At 39.0% G+C, this 22475-nt stretch overlaps 1 protein-coding gene across 3 annotated transcripts in view; it reads right to left on the bottom strand.

The window, feature by feature from the left end:
- Window positions 1–387: 387 nt before the first annotated feature.
- The window catches only part of crb2b (crumbs cell polarity complex component 2b), a 64679-nt gene continuing 42591 nt past the window's right edge, over window positions 388–22475 (bottom strand). For all 3 annotated transcript variants that reach the window (XM_073868104.1, XM_073868102.1, XM_073868103.1), the window contains exons 7-13: window positions 16379–17305; window positions 9989–10545; window positions 9663–9828; window positions 6500–7373; window positions 5965–6081; window positions 2479–2605; window positions 388–2392 (exon numbers count right to left, since the gene is read on the bottom strand). In XM_073868104.1, coding sequence (XP_073724205.1) covers window positions 2171–2392; window positions 2479–2605; window positions 5965–6081; window positions 6500–7373; window positions 9663–9828; window positions 9989–10545; window positions 16379–17305 — 2990 coding nt within the window. In that variant the 3' untranslated portion in view covers window positions 388–2170. The remainder of the gene's footprint in view (window positions 2393–2478; window positions 2606–5964; window positions 6082–6499; window positions 7374–9662; window positions 9829–9988; window positions 10546–16378; window positions 17306–22475) is intronic.

The raw sequence follows: 22475 nt of genomic DNA, 5'->3' as shown, positions 1-22475 counted from the left end.
TGCACACAAGTAGTTTTTTGTAAGGTGTTTATACAAGCGTTCTGAGGGGGAAATCTGCGTGCATATGGTAACGCAAAAGTGTATGATATTCGATGTAGTATGCACTCCAGGTGGCAATGTGAAGCACTGACACACAACACCACCAAGTCCGCACGCCTGCGTACAACCTTATTCCTAGTTCTCCCAGGTCTCGTCCAAAGCCGTCTGTTTTGCCTCTAACGAACTGGCGCATCAACAATTTGATGGAGGTAATTAATGCACCTTCTCTGATCAGTAATACTTGCTGTGAAAGACTCTTGTATAGTTATCACAGCTGCTATGGCACATATTACTCCGATTTTAGAATCCCTTCACTGGTTGCCGGTCCGTTTTAGAGTTGATTTTAAAGTTTATAAGTGTCTAAATAATTTAGCCCCCCTTTATCTATCTGAGCTTTTAGAGCAGTACAATCCTCCCAGAGATCTTAGGTCAGATACACAGAAACTTTTAACTATACCACGGTACATAGCGGGCCCAAAATTATGGAATAGTCTGCCTAAACATGTACGTTCTGAATCTACCCTGTCAGTTTTTAAATCACAGCTGAAAACATATTTTTTTATTGGCACTAAACTGGCACATGCCTGTGACTAGTGGCGGTTGGTCAATAGGGGGCGCCGCCCCCTTAAAGTTGGCCAGAGGAAGATTTCCACTCTGGAGGGTGGTTTCACTTTTTTGCGTTTTTAAGCCCTCCGATAGGTACATCCGATAAAATATTTTTACGTTTTCACCCTCGAGCGTTCTCGTGTAAACAGGCCCTAAGGCCTATGCTGCGTTCCAGAGCCCATCCGGGCCGGTGGGGCGTGGGATTTATCCTTCTTGAAGTGTCCTAGCTCCTACTTCAAAGCGTTCCAGACATTTGAAGTGGAACGTAAACAGAAAACATGGACGCCCGACCGGTCTTCTTAAGGCTCGTACAGACTACATAACTTTTAAACGTCGGTCCGAACTGTGCAGTTCACACTACAGTAAAACAACAAGTTAAACATCTTTACAAAGTGTTCTGGAGCCATTATATAAAAGCGCTGCATGTCGCTAAGTAACTTGGTATATTTTTACCGTATTTTCATGATAACAGATAATAACAACATAATTTCACGCCATAATATAAAAAAAAATTAAATGTTAAAATTACAGTGTCTAAAACAACCCTACAAGCAGAGAAGTTCAATTTATAGTCTATTCCTTGAAGATTTCCTCTCACGACAACGCGATCTATGGGCACCGCCATTGTCCTCCGACTTAATTTTCTGAAGTCGGGGTAGGTCGAACTCCCCCGAGTTCGCCGGTAGGAGGTTCCACTTCGACAGGCATTCCAGTGCACTTTTCCTAGTTGGAGGTAGGATAAGTCCTACATCCCACTGGCCTGGATGGGCTCTGGAACGCAGCACTAGTCCTGGGTTAATATAAACCATGTCCGGGAAACCGCCCCAATGTGTTTAAACTACTACAGTGTATTTAAACCTTTATTCACAACCTAAAGTACCATAAACTGATGAGGTAAAGCATGGCCTGATACCTCTTTTGAATGGCACTGGAGAAAAGGCACAGAACCATCAGTGGCATTTATAGATTGGTCTCAAGCACAACAATGAAAACAAATACTATAATCACTGAAGTTATTATCAACAGTTAAAGGCGTAGTGCAGGATTTTTGAAAAACCCTTTGGAAAAAGGAGTCGGGCAGACTACCAAAACACACTTGTAGCCAATCAGCAGTTAGGGGCGTGTCTACTAACCGACATCGTTGCTTGAGTTGCGTATGTGTGGGGCGGGTCTATCAAAAGAAGGTCCAGATTCTACTGGGGTAGGGGCGTGTTTGTTTAGGTGATTTCAAATATCAACATTGGCTTTCAGAGATCATGCACCCTGCCTTTAACACACAACTGGTCATTGATTTCAATGCTATTACATTGAAAGTTACATCCAAATTCACACAGTTGAGAGTAGCAGACCGGCTACTGTACCACAGTTTGTCTCCCATCATCTTTGTATACAAAACACAAGTAGCTTTGCTCATCGTGCCTTGACATATAAATCCCACGCTTGCTGGCTTTGTCACTTTCTAATAAATTTAAAAGTGGCATGGCCACAAGTGCAACAATGTAAATGTTGTTTGTGTATACATTTGTCAGATTAGTCTCTCCTCTGGAGGAACTTTAAGCACGTTCCCCATCTCCAGTCTGGCTCCTGCTACCTCCTGTTGGCTCGGGCTGTACGTTCCCTCCGACTGACGTTTCCTTCTGGCAGTGAGGACCATACAAACCAAAGTCACCACTGCCAGCAGAACCCCGAGACACAGCAGCGGGATGGCCACCACCAACCATGGCACACCTTCTCCCTGCAGCTGTTTCTACAGGAGGATAAACAAATGAAAGAGAACAAATGAGGATTGAATAGCAAAGATGAAGAGGACGCAGCGTAGCGATTTCAACTCACAGTATTCTGACAGTTTGTTCCACTGAAGTCAGACACACAGTCACAGAAGTAAGAGTTCAGTCTGTTCAGACAAGTGCCACCGTTGAGACACGGGTCAGATTCACACTCATCTATATCCACTTCACATCTAGAAAAGACAAAAAGTGAGTCGAACTATGCAGCTTATTATGCCCAAGAACCTGGGGCCGGATTTGCAAAACATTCTTATGAGGAAAAATATGTAAGATTTACTTAATTTACTTAAATTGTATATTTTTTGTCTAAAAACTAGACTTATCTTCTTGGGTCATTTTGCTCATCAAGAAAATGCATCTTAATTTAAGAATTTTTAGAAAATTTTACTGAAAACAAGACAAAAATACTAAGTTAGAAAGTATTTTTTTGTTTTTGCAGTGAAGGATTTGTAAATTCCTATTTTAAACTAGACGAGGTTAAAGTTTGTGAACAAACTTTATGTTGGCTTGAGAAAACCTAGTCTGAGAGTAATACATGGAGCTGCAGTTGGGGCAGTTGTGTTAGTTGGGGCAGGTGGGGCATTTGGGGGAGAATTGGGCAGTTGGGGCAGAATTGGGCAGTTGGGGCAGAATTGGGCAGTTGGTGCAGATGGGGCCTTTAGGGTAGTTAGGGCATTTGGGGCAGAATTGGGTAGTTGGGCAGATGGGGCATTTAGGGCAGTTGGGGCAGAATGGGGCAGTTGGGGCAGACGGAACATTTGGGGCAGACGGAACATTTGGGGCAGATGGAACATTTGGGGCAGAATTGGGCAGTTGGGGCACAATGGGGCAGTTGGGGCATGTGGGGTAGAATTGAGCAGATGGGGCAGTTTGGGCAGAATTGGGCATTTGGGGCAGAATAGGGCAGTTGGAGCAGAATGGGGCATTTGGGGTAGAAATGGGCATTTGGGGCAGAAATGGGCATTTGGGGCAGAATAGGGCAATTGTGGCAGAATGGGGCAGATGAGGCATTTCGGGCAGAATAGGGCAATTGTAACAGAATAGTTTCTCAAGCCAACATAATAATACACTGCAAAAAAATGATTTTCAAGAAAACAAATTCTTAGTATTTTTGTCTTGTTTTCAGTAAAAATATCTAAAATTTCTTAAATTAAGATGCTTTTTCTTGATGAACAAAACGACCCAAGAAAACAAGTCCAGTTTTTAGACCAAAAATACCAAACCCAGGTAATCCTGTGCACAAAACAAGCAAAATCTGCCAATGGGGTAAGCAAATTTTTCTTGAATTTTTCTTGAATTTAGTGTTTAAGAAAAAGGTTCAAGATTTTTTTTCTTACCCCATTGGCAGAATTTTTTTTGCTTGTTTTATTCACAAAATCACTTAAATTTGATATTTCTGCTCTAAAAACTAGACTTCTTTTCTTGGGTCATTTTGCTCATCAAGAAAAAGCATCTTAATTTAAGAATTTTTTTTGATATTTGTACTGAAAACGAGGCAAAAATACTAAGAATTTTTTTTCTTGAAAATCATTTTTTGCAGTGTAGCTTGTCCCTTGTAATTGTCACCCTTTTACTGACTTAATATCCATGCTATTATCAGTTTCCTGTTTTAGAAACTATGGCAACACAAATGGACAAATGCGGAAGTGGCGGTTATACAGCATCTAAGATGCAGCTGTTGTGCCTTGTAGCTAATTTATTACAATGGCGTAAAAGAATGTGATCAAACATACATTAATTCATTACCACATCCATGAACATGATAAATAAATATTAAATACGCATCTGGATCTACCATCGTTCCACTCTTCTTTATAACATCATTATGCTTCGCTTTTGTTATTGTTAAAAAGTGACCTCTAGTGGTGAAAATCATACATATTGTGTCTTTAATATATCACACATGTATATGTATTAGAGGTCTTCAGGGGTCCCGATTGAGTTCAGGTCTAAAAGTTTCACGAGTGCCTCGGCCACAGAGGTCAGGTATAATATATAGCAACCTCGGGTCTCGGGGAATTTAAAATGAATGCATTTTTGCTGAACGGACCCGTGAAAACCCAAACTATCTCCCGTGTGTGCATCGAGTCCTTTTCCAGACCCTCATCTGTTTGCCAAGAGCGCTTGCGACATCGTGTGGCTGGCGGTAGTTTATTTTCTTTAAGCAAGACCTGTCAATCAATTTTGAATGCACATTTAACGGTTACCTTGGTGTCGTCAGATAACAAATGAAAATAAATAGAGCATTGGGAAAAATTGGTTGCGATGCCACCAGGGTTTCTTTCTGACGGGTGGTTGCAGGGCTACAGACTGCACACACGTCGGGGCCATTTGCATTCGGGCAGAGTCGGGTTTTAAAAAAAATTGCTACTGGGTCGGGTACAGAGTCTGTTCTAATTTTCCCGGGTTGGGTCTTTCTTTTGAAAAAAATTATTTATGCACATCGGGTTCGGGTAAAAGTAAATTGGGTCGGGTACATTTCTTTGGACCTGAGTTGATCACGAGTTGCTTTATTGGATAGATGTTAATAGATTGATAAGATTATTGTTAACTCATGAGCAGGCTAAAAAAATCAGTGTCAAAGCCTGCAAGCTTATTCTTCCGAAAAAAATAATAAAAGGAAGTTTTTTTGGAGAACTTAAGAAATGTTTGAGAATTGCCCTCTTACAAACTTCTTATAATTTATCTTATGAACATTAAAATTTTTAGTCTTATAATTAGGGATCGACCGATATGGATTTTTCAGTGCCGATGCCGATACCGATTTTTGTTTCAACAGCCTTAGCCAATGACCGATACAGGCTGCCGATTTACTTGAGCCGATATTTAGATCCAATACTGCTTTTGCTCACTCAATTTACATTATAAAAATGACACGATGATGCCAAATGTTACACGTCTCAATTTTAAAAAAGTAAAATTTATTGAACTTAAAAAAAACTATATTTAACAAATAGTAAAAACAGGTGAGGGTGCTATGGAACCATCTTTTGATGTTGTCATGGAAAGGTTGGTTGTTTTTAGTCACATGACCTGCAATCGCTTGCGGCTTCCAGCACTCTGTAAATAATGCCGGAAAAAAAATCGGCGAACACGGCAGCCACATATCGGCCAATGCCGATACACATAAAACGCGCAAATATCAGCCGGCCGATATATCAGTCTATCACTACTTATAATTTACCTTGTGCTTAAACCTTAATAATAAATAGGCATGCAATAAAGTCTTATCTCATTTAGAGAATGATCAGGAAAACTTTTATTCAATAATAAACAGAACTTAAATACACAATATCCTTAATCGTGCATACTTTGATTAATCTATTGACTTTATTTGTAACTATTCACTATGAAAATGTAGTCACGAAACTGATGGTTACCTAATACAGTAACTGTTGCTTAAATGGGATGTTATTTCAGGACCAAGCAGGATTTTGATACTTGTCTTACTTGGGTAGATCTTGTTAAGTCATTAAACGTATAATGCACATGTGAAAGCTCTGATGTTCAGACACAAAGATTTTATTCTCACCTCTCTCCAGTAAAACCTGGTTTGCAGATACAATTTGCCCCTAAATCTCCTTCTGTGCACGTGCCTTCATTTTCACACTGAAGATCAACATCACACTGCTGAGGAGGAAAGCGCCACCTAATGGGAATATACTGAATTTAAGATATCTTAAATGGGTGCATTCAATTGAACACATTACTTACTTGTATAAAAAGTTTAAATGCAGTTTATTCCAAAAGTTGATTTTACGAGATTAAAAGTCATTTGGATGTTTTTATACCCACATATCTAACTTATTTTACCTGCTTACTGACAGACAACAATTCTGTTAAATACAGTTTTATTACAGCATTCCCTGGTTGAAGATTTTTGAATCCGTATAATTGTGAGGCAAATGAGTTGTGCTTATGTCATGTCTAATATTATACAATAATATACTAATATAACTAAATAAAAATATTAATAATAATACCCTTAAACCCTTATAAAAAGTCAGTTTACCACCCCAAAAATAACAGGAGTCGGGTGAGGTAAGAGTGATTTGTGTGATACTCACTGGCAGAAAGGGCCTGTGTGATCTGGTGGACAAACACAGGTATATCCGCCAATCGCATCCACACACGAGGCACCGTTCTCACAGCGATGATCCTGGCACTCATCCTCATCCACCTGGCAGTTCTTGCCACCGTAGCCAGGGGCACACAGACACTCGTAGTCCCCCGGCAGATCTCGGCAGGTCCCATGGAAGCAGGGCTGTTGGCCGCACTCGACGATGTTATCTTGGCACCGATCCCCCGTCCATCCAGGGGCGCATTCACAATCAAAGAGATTGAAGAGGTCTCTGCATGTGCCGTTGTTCTGGCAAGGCTCACCAGAAAGACACAAGGGTGCACCGTGGCATCCCAGCTGAGGCTTTGCCACCTCGCCAATCCGGACGAACCGTGAGGTTTGTGGCGGTTCCTCCTCAAGACTTCCGACGAACGGTAAATATACCTCACCGATCCGTACCTCGCCCAAACAGCCGGTGTAGTTCTCAGCCAACCACACGGTGGAGTGGTTAAAGAAGTCCATGCTGCCAGCTGTTGCCAGGCTGTGGCCGGCTTCTCTGCCATCTATGCTGAGGTGCCATTGAGGTGCTGCGTTGGACGAGCCGGACGTGTAGAGTCTGACCTGGTGCCAATTGCCGTCTGAAACTGACATTGTACTGATAAAAGCTTGTGTCTCTACGCTGTTACCGTTGCGGAGCTTCACGATCAGGGAGGAATTCAGAAGGCCCATGCAGAAGAATTCCACACCGTTGGAGACGCGTAACAGCGTTCCGTTCACATCACGGGTTCGTAACTCCATTGAGATAGCTGTCACAGAGGTATGTAAGGATCCGGTGGCACTGTACTTCAAAGCATTGCTATGAAACGTGGCATTGGTTAAACCTGGTAAAAGGAAACGTAATGAGTAAAATCAGGATCAAAGTAAATTCATGAGGTTAAGCACTTTCTCAAACAAAGACTGCACTTAACTGCTCAAAATATTAAAAAAAAACTGCTTCAAAGCAGATCTTTTGATTTTATGTAAAAATAAATCCTTTCACAAATAATCTTAAAGGGGCAGCTCACTCAAAAAAAAAAATTGTCATCATTTACTCACTGTCATGTTGTTACAACCCTGTATACATTTATTTGTTCTGATGAACACAAAAGAAGATATTTTGAGGAATGTTTTTAACCAAACCGATCGGAAGCCCCATTGACTTATTTATTTATCCTACTACTGTGGATGTCAATAGGGCTTCTCAAAAACAAGCTGTTTCAGTTTGTGTGGTTGGTGTTTGTTATTCTCACTTATTACCAAGCGTGCCGCACAAGTCATAAAAAGTGACCGCCCAGTGACTGGTCCCAGTATAGGTCATAAACCCTTCCTCCCCCATGTTATTCAATGGGACTTGAGACCAACTAAACAATTTAATTACACTTCAATTATCTTTTTCCCAAGCTGCTTTCTCTCATTTATTGTAGTTTTTAAAATGTTTGTAAATATAAGTGTTTGTTTTTTAAAAAAGTTTGTTTTAGTCAGTTATTTAATGCTATAAAAACGGTGGTGTCACGTCATGATTGACAGCTGTGATATGCGCATTCTGCGAGGGCAGGGCCTTAATTTCACGTCTTTACTTCCTGCTCACTACTGTGCAGGACTGGTCCCGAAATCACTACTGTGCAGACTCAAGACCCAAGATGTCAGCGCCGTATCAGGACACTGGCAGCTTCACTTTTCACCAATGGATAAGAGCGAACAGGCATTGTCCATCTTTTATTTACAGTCTATGCTTATTACACGGCTCATTGGAGGCTTGATTCTGATTGGCCAGTCACGACATTTGCAGGTTTGTTATTCCTAGATAACAACCGCTCAAAACTAATAACACACGGATGCTGCAAATTAGTTTGAAAGGTACAGTTTAATTATACACAAAAATTAATTGTCTTTAAATAACATATATGACATTATATTTAAAAATTATTTTTTGTATTTAAATATAATTTTTTTATATTTTATATTTAAATAGTGTGTTCGTGACATTTGAACGTCTTATCTTAAAACCGAAAGTAAACAGTTTTTTCTCGCGGAAGGTATGCATTCTTTAAAAATGAACCAATATAATTTTTTAAATCAAAATGTAATGTTCCTTACCTTATTTATGATTTAAAATAGCCATGTAATAAGTGGAATAATGTACATGCAGCAAGTTGTTATCGCGAAAAATAAGCATGTTCAGTATGATACAAGACTGATCAACACTGTCAAGGATTATTTCTTAATTCTTATAAGATTGTTTTGTGAAGGTTCTGTGCATAGACTGTAGCTGGACGACGCATTTACATAGACTTCAATTTTTCACAAAAAAATATGAAGCTAAAATATCTCAAAAATGGCCGCTTGACATCATTTGGTCTGGTCAAATGATAGTCTGCGCAGTAGTGATTGTGAGGTGGAGCTGTGGTATCAAGGCCCCACAAATTTGCCCCATTTGACTTAAACAAAAAATCAAGTCATCACATCCCTTTTAAATAGCATGTAATAACGAATTAAAGGTGCAATGTGTAACTTTTTGATTGATCTATTGACAGAAATGCAATATGATATACATAATTATATTATCAGTGGTGTATAAAGACCTAACATAATTAACTGTTATGTTTTTATTACCTTAAAATGAGTCGTTTTATCTACATACATAGAGGGTCCCCTTTCATGGAGGTCGCCATTTTGTACCGCCGCGTTTCTACAAAAGGCCTTAACGGACAAACTTTTTTACTAAGTTGTCTCCAACGATGATATGTTTGTCCGGTGGCGGCTGCCGTAGCTTTTCTATGCGTTTCAAAAGTGAGGGGTGAGCAGTGGACTGAGCCGTTGATTGCAATTTGCAACATCACCACTAGATGCCACTAAAATGTACACACTGCACCTTTAATAAGAAATAACTAAAGTAACAGAAACTATCATGACTTTTTTTTAAATGTAATTTGATTTTTAACTTTGACTCATGTTCCATTTGTTTACATGTAGAGTAAACGAATTTTACATTTTACAATCAAAATGTTTTGGCTTCACTTTAGGATTGTGTGTGGCACTCCTTGTTTTGAGAAATGCAATGTTGTGCGCCAAACCAGAATTCAGCTACTGAATAAAGTCCAAAAAGGAGCCTTAGAAAAACAGATACTTACACTCATAACCATCAGGTAAATCTAAACATCGACTCCCAGGGACACACGGATCACTAATACACCACACATGAGTGTCGCACGCCTTTCCAGAAAAATTCAAAGGGCAGACACACATAAAGTCATTCCAGAGATTGGTACACTTTCCTCCGTTCTGGCACGGCTTCATCTACAAAGACAAAAAAAACAAATCAAACTACTTAGGCAGCAGAGAGGTATCAAAAAATTCAGAGTTTATTTAACAGTACATTTCTGGCATGGTTACATGAAGTATATAAGCAAAACAACTACTTTATTACTTTCTATAGTTTACAAACGAAATATCTCACCTTACACATTTGGTCGCTAATGCAATGCTCCAATAAATTTGATGAATTTCTTGGTAAGTAGATTGGATGTTGGGGTTTTTTGCTGATACTGCCCGAGTACATGTAGAGCTGTACATCATCTATGCGAACATCTTGCAAACAGCCTTTAAAATATCCACCCCACTGTGTAGTGTCCTCACCTTCAGGAAGTCCACCAAGATTCGCCACATCTCCAGCATCTACTTCGAAATCGACAAAATCTCTCGGACTAAAAACCAGTCTTTCATTAAAGTATATAAAGCCTTGTTCTTTTTTAATAGCCACAAAGACTTTCCTCGCATCGCTTATGAAGTCAGAGGCTTTCCTGATGGAGCTGTATATCGCTATATATACTGAGCCGTTCTTTATTAAAACTGTGAGGTAAGCACGATTCTGACGCTTCAGTTGAAAGATCAGGCCGTTAAACTGGCGCGATTTCAGCCAAAACGACACTGTGATGTTACCTACGTGCTTCTGTGTGATGGGAAACGCAGCAAAAGTTCTTCTACGCTCATAACCGAATGTCCACGTTGAGTGCTCTGTAAAACACAAAAGAGTGCATAGGAAATAAAATCAACGCAAAAATACGAAACCAGTTGATTAAACATTGTGCTCAACTAGCTCAGGGCTCCAGACTGCCACCAAATGCGAGCATTTTGCCACCAAAATTTGAGAGTGTGCCACTGAATTTTACATCCAGTTGCACATGTGCGACCAGTAAATTTTACCTTTATTTGTGATGTGACACTGAATTGGAAAACAGCAAATGGTACTTTCTGCATCTATCATTAAAGTATTTATTAGTAATACAGGAGAAATTAGTAGAAATGTGAATATTTGGATGGCATGTAGATTTACAGTGTGTGCCCCTAAATTTTCTGGTTGCGCACCTAAAATTTTCAGTTGGGGGCCACTGTGCTCCTAGTTAAAAAAGTTAGTCTTGAGCCCTGTAGCTTTAAAAGTTTTGCATGGCGATTCTGGTCCACAAGCTGGACCACCATATGTATTTATATGGGTGATTCTCACGAAACCATTGAAACACCACGGCACTAATGATTTTAGCTTTAAAATGTGTAATTTAGTAACATTAAAAAGCATCAGAATTAACACAATACTGTGTTCTACCTTGCACAATGTGTGATTTCAACATAAGAATTTATAATTGTAAATTTTATCTCATTTTCTGCTGAAATTCTCATTACCGCAATGTGTCCGGCTGTGTTTGAACATGCGTTATGTTGTAATTTAATAAAATTAACACAAAAATATTAAGAAAAAAAAATAAATGGATGTTTTGCTAGACTACTTTAGATGACAGAAAAAATATTTACTGAATATCCAACCACAGCACTGCCATTTAGTGCAGAGAAAAGCACAATTGAGTTTTAATTGCAACAAACCACCATCATTGTGATCAGTGTTTGAATTTCATCAGCTCAAAATCACCACAAGATTGAAGCAAGATGGCGGCATGGAGACGGGGAACGCTAACTACTCTCCTGATTCTTATTTACATAATTTTTTTAAAAGTGTTTTATGGCGTACAAAACCACAATGTGGGATCGCATAATTTTATAGTGAATGATACTGAAACTGTAAAGAAACATTGGGGTTATGGAGCGAACACAGTGTATGAGATGTTTATCTCCCATTCTTGGACGGTCCGGTGTGTTAAAAAGGAAGTTAACAACAAGGGCCGAAGTCGTGAAGGGACAATTATAGCCTTGTGTTTACTCTTATCGGGTGATATCCATCAATGCCCGGGACCGACTGCTGTGGTGAGCCATCAACAAACAGATCGCATTGTGACGGCCGAGTTTGACGCGCCGTATGGCGCGAATGTTCAAAAGGCAATGACTGCAAGTGAGTGGAGCTACATTGCGGAACATTGGGATCGGGTTACCCCCTCGTATGGAGATACAAGAGGGGTGTTGCAGCTCGGTTTGCACGGCGGTCGTGGCATGGAGGAGGCCGGAGAAGCATTGGGTGCTGGTCGGGCGGCCCATGGGGAGCACGGGCAGCTGGGATGTGTCCCGACATTGGGAGCTGATTGCCCGGTTCGGAGGAAGGCTGAGTCGGTAAGGAGTGTCGTCATAGACTGTTTAACTTATGCGGGGCGAGGACGATTGCTGTCTATATCAACATCCGACGACGTCTGTATAACGCGCGCGGGACACGGGCCGGTGTAGCAGCCGATCCTGTTCCCCTCGGAATTTGTGTTCCCCCTTCCAGTCGATAAAGCGTTTCTGCCGACAGCGCAGGCGCAGGTACCTAAATATCTGCGTGTTTTTTTTATTTATTTACATTTTTTAGTATGGTATAACATATTTACAGAGTTTCTACAACCTAATACAGCTTACAACAAGTAAAAACTATAAAATAAATATTCAGAAAAAACAGCTGGGCGTACAAAAAGCGACAAGGGGAACAGGCATTCCGAGGGGAACAGGATCGGCTGCTACACCGGCGTCTCCTGCCCTAATCCCTGGCGCCGCTTCCGTAGAGTACCGGGAGCAGGAGCCAGTGTCGGTTGAGCATATCCAGGAGGTACCGGTAAGCCCGTGTCAGGTGGATAGCGTTAGCAATACAGACTTCGCGAAAGCTACAAAGGGTTTGTTTATCGCACATCTAAATGTAAGGAGTTTACTACCGAAAATTACAGAGATAAGATTATTATCCTCTAATCTTAAACCATCAATATTTGGATGTAGTGAAACATGGCTGGATTCTTCTATCATGGATTCTGAAATTGAAATTACAAACTATAGTTTGATAAGAAGAGATAGGAACCGTAATGGCGGAGGCGTATGTGTATATGTAAACACGGAGTTGGCATTCAACATAAGAAAGGACTTGGACAATGCTCTTATTGAAGCTGTGTGGATGGATATATTGTTCCCAAAATGCAAACCTATTTTAATTGGTCATGTGTATAGACCTCCCGACCAAAGTGATTTCTATGATGTGTTGGAAGACGTGTTAAATAACTGCTCAAAACTACAGGGATCTGAGGTTATATTATGTGGAGACTTAAATACGGACATGTTAAAACAAGACTCTTCGATATACAAACATTTTAAAGGTTTTTCAGATTTTTTTTCTTTCAAGCAACTGATTAAGGAGCCGACTAGAATTACTCCAATGTCTCAATCTATTATTGATCTGATATTGGTATCTGACCATAACAGGATTGTTAGTAGTGGGGTTGTTGATTGTTGCTTAAGTGATCACTGTATGGTTTACTTATGCAGAAAGATTAAGAAGAAAAACTATAATGGTCATAATACAGTTTTATTGAGATCGACGAAGACGTATAACCCAGAGGCATTTTGTGAGGTTCTGAAGAGAGTTGATTGGTCACCTGTATTAAATTGTAAAAATGTAGATATTGCTTGGGCTTGTTTTAAGGAGTTATTTTGCAAGGTTTTAGATATGGTAGCACCGATTAAGAAAGTTAGAGTAAAACAAAAATCTGAACCATGGATTACGGATGATATACATCAGCTTATTAGATCAAGGAATGTTAGTTTTAAGATGTTTAGGAAAAAGATGGATTCTATTAGTTTTGAGCAGTATAAACAAAGGAGAAATGAGGTAAGAGATATGATTAAGGAGGCTAAGATCAATTATTTTAAGGATAAAATAAAACAAAACAGTCAGAATCCAAAAAAGCTATGGGGAGTATTAAAGAACTTAGGCTACTCTGATACAGTAAAAGGGAAATCAGGAAATATTACTCTTAAGATAAAAGGGAATTTAGTTTCTAACCCAAAGGAGGTGTCTGAAAGTTTTAACAGATATTTTATATCGTTAGCTAGGAATTTGCGAAAGCAAATTCCACCAAATATAAATAAGTATAATGAGAAGACGACTCAGTTTTATTATGGTCAAAAAGGAGTAGCCTCTGATGCTTTTAAATTATGTCCTGTTATTGATAGTGACATTTATAAACTTATGAGTGAGCTAAACATAAACAAGGCTCCTGGAATTGATAATATTCCTGTCAAATATTTTAAGGATTCAGCAAAGGTAACGGCACCCCTTATAGCATACATAATAAATTTGTCTATTCAACAAGGGGAAGTCCCTTTAGATTTTAAAAGTGCTAGAGTAGTTCCCTTACATAAAAAGAGTTGTAAATCAGACATGACAAATTATCGGCCTGTTTCTATTTTATGTGTGGCATCTAAGATTATGGAAAGGGTTATATATAATCAAATTGAAAATTATATTGCTAAAAATAGTATTTTGTATGCTTTACAATCGGGGTTCAGACCCTTACATTCCACTGAAACCTGTATAATACATCTGACTGACAGCATAAGGAAAGCAGTAGATAAAGGAGACTTCTGTGGGATGGTTATGCTGGACCTGCAGAAGGCTTTTGATACCATAGATCATGAAATTTTAATATACAAATTAAAGGCAATTGGGTTTGATAAAAATTCTCTTAAGTGGGTTCAATCTTATTTAAAAGATAGGAAGCAACAAGTTGATATTAAGGGTACATTATCCGATCCCTTATTTATTAATTGTGGTGTGCCTCAGGGGAGCCTATTAGGACCGTTGTTTTTCCTTTTATACATAAATGATTTAAAGGTAGCGTGTCCTGAGGAACTCTTTCTTTATGCTGACGATGTAGCAATTGTGGTTGCCCATCGAGATAAAGAGATGGTGGAGAAAACAATGTCTTTACAGTTAGAGGAGATTTCAAAATGGTTTTTAGATAATAAGTTATTTTTACACTTAGGTAAAACGGAAGCTATTCTTTTTGCTTCCAAAATGAAATTAAATAAACAGGGTAGTTTTGTAGTTAAAAGTAACGACATGATTTTGGAGTCAAAAAGTGTAGTACAATATTTGGGCTGCTTTATAGATAATAAACTAACAGGTGATTATATGGCTAGTAAAATGATTGCAAAGATTTGTGGGAAGGTGAAGTTTTTAGCTAGGCAAGCTAACTTACTGGACACTTATTCTTTAAGATTATTGGCAAATGCTTTGGTACAACCTCATTTTGATTATGCATCATCATTTTGGTACAGTAGTTGTTCACAGAGATGGAAAAATAAATTACAAAAGTCTCAAAACAAATTAGTCAGAACAATCCTAAAAATGCACCCGCGTACACACATAAATAATGATTGTTTTAAAGAGTTGGGTCTTCTGAATGTCGAAAAAAGAGTGATATTTTTAAAATTGGGTATGTCGCGTAAAATTTTAAATAATATGGTTCCAAAATATTTAGTAAATTATTATAATATGGTGAGAACCCAACATCTATACAATACTAGGGGCAGGGATTTTAACATATATCCTTGTGGATTTAAAAGTTTAGTAGGGAAAAATTCATTTTTATATACTAGTGCTATGGCATGGAATAAACTGTCTACATCTATAAAGAACATAACAGAGCTGAAGCATTTTAAAAGGGTATTGAAAAAGTGGTTGATGGAAGATACTGTATGACAAATGTGTTAATGTTTGCAGTGTTATTGTATATGATGTAAAGTGAACTTAGGAGAAACGTTTGTAGACTCTGTCATCTGTGGGGTGTTGCATTATTTCTGCTAATTGCCTATATGCTTTATTTACAGCGAGGACCACAATGGAAATAAGCCTTAGGCTTTTTTGTGTCTATATCCTCGGCAGTTTTTTTAAGTGTATGGGATAATTGTTATTTTATACATTTTTATGAAATTCTGTCAAATAAATTTCAATTCAATTCAATTCATGTATAATAATAATGAAGAAAAATTAGGAAAATTATGTGTCCATGCCTGATGTTCTCATCCTCCGCAACACACTTTGAGTACAGTTTAAGCACACATACAGAATTTTAATAAAGTTTGATTTTGAGTGACCAAGCACATGGACCAGTTACTTCAAGATGGCTACCAGGTAAGATAATTTTTTTACAGTTAATTTGAAATATTGTCTTGTCAGAATGCTTACACGACATTTTGATTATCATTACCGCAACAGATGCTTATTAAATGTTAATTTAATTAATAGAAGCATAATACTTTGATTTTAAATGCATGTGCAAAATCTCCAAATTATGTTCTTTCAGGTTTGTCATGTCATTTTGAAAATATGTCAGTGTTGATGTTTTCTGACTGTTGCGGTAATTAGATTTTTTAGGACTAATTTTTTAAAGTGTTAAATGATAAGTAAAAGTTTTAAATTAATGTTCCCATTTACTCCAGACTTTGTTTTTCGATGTCTGGTGGGAAAAAAGTACATTTAAGCAATTTTTACATTTTCATGCTTGACATTTTTAAAACCAAGCTTTCGTGAGAATCACCCATATAGATCTTACTTGTTTAAGCTCAATTACTTTAAACACAGGTATTCAAAAAGAAGCCTCACCTTCTGAACAATTGTGTCCATAGTACGGCCTTCTGCATTCACACGTGTAGTTTGACCAAAGGTCCACGCATCGACCGCGATCCGAGCAGGGGTCTGAATGACACCATTCTATCCTCTCACAGCCCATTTGAACATCCGGCCCTGCAGTGAAGTTGTGTGGAAGAACCGGATGAGAATCTATCAGCAAATCCTCTAAACAGCCAACGAATCCTGTCCCGGTTAATGTTTTGTTTAAGTATTCTTGTGGAACTCCACCGATGTACGCTCTCTTCAAACCATGTGGCTGGAAGGACAGAAGATGGTTATGACCTTCATCTTCAGCCGTTGTCTTGTTCTCTCCTATCAGGCTCAAAATCAGTTTCTCATCCACACTGACCAGGATGTCATGCCAAAGTCCGTCGCTGAAATTCCCTTCTAGTTGAGCAGTAAGATTTAAGTCTCCCGATTCAGCTCTAGAGAGGAGATTTCCACCACTTAGCTCCAGTGTAAAAAAATGCTCTCGGCTTCCCCGGTAAAAGATAATTACGTTGTGCAAAGTCGTCCTGAATCTCAGCTGGACGCTGGGCCCTTGGATTCCGGCTTGCCTGCGGCTCCTGTTACTCTGCAGAACGTCCACCACCAAATAAGTCCCTGTTAAGGAGAAAGTGGTGGGGATTTCACATGTGTCGCCATAGAAACCAGACGGGCATGTGCAGGTGTACCGATGCTCGTCTCCATGCAGCGAAGGGATGCAGGTGGCACCGTTTCGGCAGGGGTCATTCACGCAGCCGGTCAGTGTGATGTTACAATCGTGGCCGCCCCACGGCAGCTGGTCAGGTGCAGGAGAAGGACAGTAACACGTGTAGTCATTAATAGCATCTTCACACCGAGCTCCATTCTGACACGGTTCTGTTTCACACTCATCGATGTTAATCTCACAAACAACACCTGAAGGTGAGATGACAAGACAAAACTCGTGGGATAAATTTGGTGCATGCAAACATCTGTATCATTAAAAGTTAGTTTCGTTTTATGTAAAACTTTTAATGCTATGGTTATTTCGTTATTTCATTTGGATAAAAACAAATAAAGGTACTGAAAACTACACAACACTAAATAAAACCTAAACACAGCCGATGAACAGCGATCTTAAAACCCAATGATAACCAAAGTGACTTTAATCCTTTAAACAATTACAGTAATCCTGGTAAATGGATTGTGATGCCAGCATATGGTTGAACGTTTATTTAGCCTGCAAGAAACTGCAGTAAATGAAACCAAGACAAAACATACACATATGCACTACAGACAGTTTCAGCATAAACAAACAGGATTTGTGGGCTAAATGCAACTTCAGATAGACATTTAAATAAAATCTATAACAACAGAGTTCTCTTACAGTAATTTATTTCTACATAGCAAGGGAAATAAATGACAAGTAAATTACCTTCATTCATATCATATCTAACGTAACATATTAACTTTTAAACCGAGCAAAGTTACTGTGTAAAATGAATGTATACAATGTTAGCTACAGGTCCTTGAATTCTTGTTGTGATCCATGCACGTAATCTCCCCTCAATTTTGGCAAACCAAAACATATTTTTTTTGCGAAGGTATTTGTTTCAGAGATCAGTTTAACCACTAGCCAGACTGATAAATAAATGCAGAGCGGAAGTTTACTTGGGTTTAGGCTCATAACCGCGACAATGGGTATGTGTCCGATTAAACCGTCTATACTCTATTACATGGCACTCTAAAATGCTTGATTCTGATTGGCCAGTCGCGACATTCCAAAGTATGTTATGCAGAGATAACAATCGCCTGAAACTATTTATACACGGTAACCCGGATCCTGCAAATCATTTTGAGAGGTACAGTTAAATATGACACAAAAATAAAACATAAATATGTATTTTAATAACATACATGACATTATATATATTTTTACATTATAAACCAAATAGTGTGTTTGTGACATTTGAACATCTCGTCTTATCTTAAAGGGGTCATAACATAAAAATCTTTTCCATGTTTAAGTGCTATAATTGGGTCCCCAGGAACCCAAATTAGGTCGTTCAGATTTTGCCTGTTTTGTGAGGTAGATAGCAAGGCCAATTACAATAATACCGCTCCTTAATCTCCACTATCCAACCACGGCACTGCCATTTAGTGCAGAGAGAAAGAGAGAGAGAAAAATAATTGACAGCACAATTGAGTTTCAATTGCAACAAACCACCATCATTGCAATAAGTGTTTTGCATTTCATCAGCTCATTTGCATTTGAAAGGACACACCCAAAAATGGCACACTTTTGCTCAGGCCCACAAAGTGGCAATTTTAACATGTTATAATAAATTATCTGTAGGTTATTTTGAGCTAAAACTTCACATACGCACTCTGGGGACACCAAAGATTTATTTGAAATCTTTAAAAAATCTCATTATATGACCCCTTTAAAGGAATAGACTACCCTTTTGCCATGTTAAACTATGTTATTACCTCAACCTAGACAAATTAATACATACCTATCTTTTTTCAATGCGTGCACTGTACAGCGCGTTGTGAATGTGTTAGCATTTAGCCTAGCCCCATTCATTCCTATGGTACCAAAAAAAAGTTTTATTTTGTGGCACCATACTTACTCCTCATGTAACAGTCTTTTAATAGGGAAAACACGGAAGTGTTTGGTGGCTTCCCTGTTTGGTACCATAGGAATGAATGGGTCTAGGCTAAACACATTCACGACGCGCTGTACAGTGCACGCATTGAAAAAAGATAGATATGTATTAATTCGTCTAAGTTGAGGTCAGGGCTCCAGACTAACTTTTTTCACTAGGAGCACAATGGCCCGCAACTGAAAATTTTAGGGGCGCAACCAGAAAATTTAGGGGCACATACCCGTAAATCAACATGCTAACCAAATATTCACATTTCTAATTTACACTGTATTACTAATAAATACTTTGATGATAGATGCAGAAAGTACAATGTGCTGTTTCAAATTCAGTGTCACATCACAAAAAAAAGGTCAAATTTACTGGTCGCACATGTGCGACTGGATGTAAAATTCAGTGGCACACTCTCAAATTTTGGTGGCAAAATGCCACCATTTGGTGGCGGTCTGGAGCCCTGAATAATAACATAGTTTAATATGGCAAAAGGGTAGACTATTCCTTAAAAACTAAAATAAAAGTTTTTCTCACAGAAGGTCTGCATTCGTTAAAAATTAGCAAATAAAATATTTCAAATCAATATTTAATGCTCCTTACCATGAGGTAAATAGCTGTGTAATAAGCAGCATAATGTACAGTCAGCAGGTTGTTATCGCAACATAAGCCCCTTCTGGACCCGATGCGAAGGGGTGTACATTATCCCTATGTTAGTGTTACAGTAACATTCAACGTATTCATCAAAATTGTTTTTGACAATTTGTTTATTACTAACTATGAATGTACGTCAAGTTTTAAACCAAAAATGCCCATGAAACTTATCACACATTATAGGAGAACCGCATTGCTTTGAAAGGAACCAATAGGCTGTGAGACATTTCCAGCACAAGAGAAATATGAGCACACTGCAGGTAATTTTACATGAATGCAGAAGGCCTGTAGAGCTGAGGAAAGCACCGACACTGTACCTGTCACGAGAAGCAGCCCACTGCAAATCACTTCCACTATTAATCCTCTCATCCTGCCAAACGTCCAGGCCACAGTCACTCTCTTCAACAAGACAACTGACAAAAACCTGACAGCTTCCCATGCAGACGTCCACCAACCCTCTCTCCCTCTCTCTCTCTCTCTCTCTCTCTCTCTCTCTCTCTCTCTCTCTCTCTCTCTCTCTCTCTCTCTCTCTCTCTCTCTCTCTCTCTCTCTCTCTCTCTCTCTCTCTCTCTCTCTCTCAGCACCAGGCGGTACAGAGTGATTATAGTGGATGAGTCCAGCAAAACTCCCCCTCTCCAGTGCTGCCCTGCTGGGCTAATAATCCACTGAGATTCTCCTCCCGCCCCGGCTGACTCCTGTCAATGCTGACATCAGGAATGTCTGTCCGCCCGGGCCGGCGTGAGCGATTACTTTCCATGCCAGCGAGAGGTCGACTCATTACTGGAGATGTGATTTTAGTGATGTCCGTGTGTGTGGGATACAGACGTGTCAATGCTTTGAATGCAGAGTTCATTGGACAATAAAGCAGCAGTGTTTAATTTCTGTCACCGAACAGAACCCCCCCAAAAATAATGATTTTTCTGCCCATCTACCCTGTCAGAAAAAGGTACAAAACATATCACCGGGATAGTACTTTTAGGTCCTACAATGTACCATTTAGGTAGAGATGTGTGTACTTTGAGGTATTGATATGCACCCTTTTGCATATGATTAAAAAGGAAGTATTTTGACTTTGATTCACAAAATCTCACACTAAACATCCACTAAAACAGACCTTATAGGGATAGTTCACCCAAAAATTAAAAATTCTTTCATAATTTTTTTACCCTTAAAGATACAATTTGTATTTATGCGCCGAAAGATGGCGCCAGATCAAACAAAAACAATGATGTTGTTTACTGACGCTCTGAAGCAGCGTGGAATTATGGGATTTGTAGTCTTTAACTTTAGCCATCAATCAGACAAGAACGAGAAATCACGTTGATGGATAAGGTAATCAAGTCTTATAAATGTTACGTTTGATGACATCGTTTATTTCATTATGTAAGTTTATATGTGATGTTCAAAACGAAATTGTTAGTCATATTGATATTACAGTATTAGTCCAAATTCGATGGTTAACACAGCAAAGAATTAAGTTTTCAACTTACAATCTACAATGATTTTTCACATAATGTATTGACAGTACAAATCTTATTGTGAAGTGTCTTAAAATGACCATTTATATTGCTGTACAATACCTTTTGATGTGCATATCGTCCGCGGGAAGACGCGCTGATTACAGTCTACACACTAATGTTGTGATCAATATAATAGCATACGTTTTTTTAAGGGTTACGAATCAAAACAACTCACCCATCGCGTAAAACACAAGCAGGATCAGAATCTCGGTCTAGTTAAATGTTGTCGTGAAGCTCTCTCTATCCAGATAATGCAACACCAAATTGATCCTCCCTCGTTTTGTTCCAAACTCTTCTTGGGTCGTTTGGTTGGCCCGTACGCTTACAGGAGCTGACACAACCAGTGGCAGACGGTACAGAGATATCCATAAGTCCATAAGCAAGCGCATAGTTCCGCATTTGTCCACAACACTGGCTGCGTCCGAAAACTCAAGGCAGTGAGGACTGTGAGGACTTGTTGCCTCGCTGCCTCATGAGGACATGACTTCTGAAGGCCGCTCAGAGAAAGGCTTTCCGACGCACTTCAAAGGCAGCGTGTTTGAAATATAAACAGAGAGCGCCTTTGTGATAACTAATCACATATTTGAAAACTACAATACTAATTTCTCGCTAGAAATGAAATTAAAATGCTTAAAAAGTGAAAATATACGTTTATTTTCACTAAATTTGTGCTCTAGCCGCTTCCTTGGCCGCCATTTTATTTTTTCGAGCTCGACCAGTGTTGTCACGTGGTTTACGTCAGTAAAGGCGGTGACAAAGGGTCACATGGATATTAACGTCATTGACAGGAGACTGCACTGCCCCGTGTCAATGTTTTGAATGGAAATTTTCTCACGATTTACAAGTAGTTGAAAACATTACAGATATTGATAGTAATCAGCTGGACAAAATATATAACACTGGCCTAGTGGTTTTTGGAGATTTTACTGCAAATATCTTACAAATTGCACCTTTAAGTTGTTTCAAAACCTGTATTAATTGATTTGCTTTGCTGAACACAGAGGAAGATATTTGTAATCAAGCAGGAAACTGGAGCACCATTGGCTTCCATAGTAGGAAAGAAAAATACTATGAAAGTCAATGGTGCTTAAAAACGGTTTGGTTACAAACATGGCTCCGTCGAGCAGAACAAATAAATGTATACAGGTTTGTTACAACTTAATAGTAAGTAAATGATGACATCATTTTTATTTTTGGGTGAACTATCCCTTTAAGCAGCTCTTCTGTAAGCTTCTAACCAGAGGCGGTCTTAACATACGCACAACCGGCGCAACG

The sequence above is a fragment of the Misgurnus anguillicaudatus genome, chromosome 5 (genome assembly GCF_027580225.2).
Source record: "Misgurnus anguillicaudatus chromosome 5, ASM2758022v2, whole genome shotgun sequence".
Taxonomy (NCBI): Eukaryota; Metazoa; Chordata; class Actinopteri; order Cypriniformes; family Cobitidae; genus Misgurnus; species Misgurnus anguillicaudatus.
This window is presented reverse-complemented; position numbering and strand designations above follow the sequence as displayed.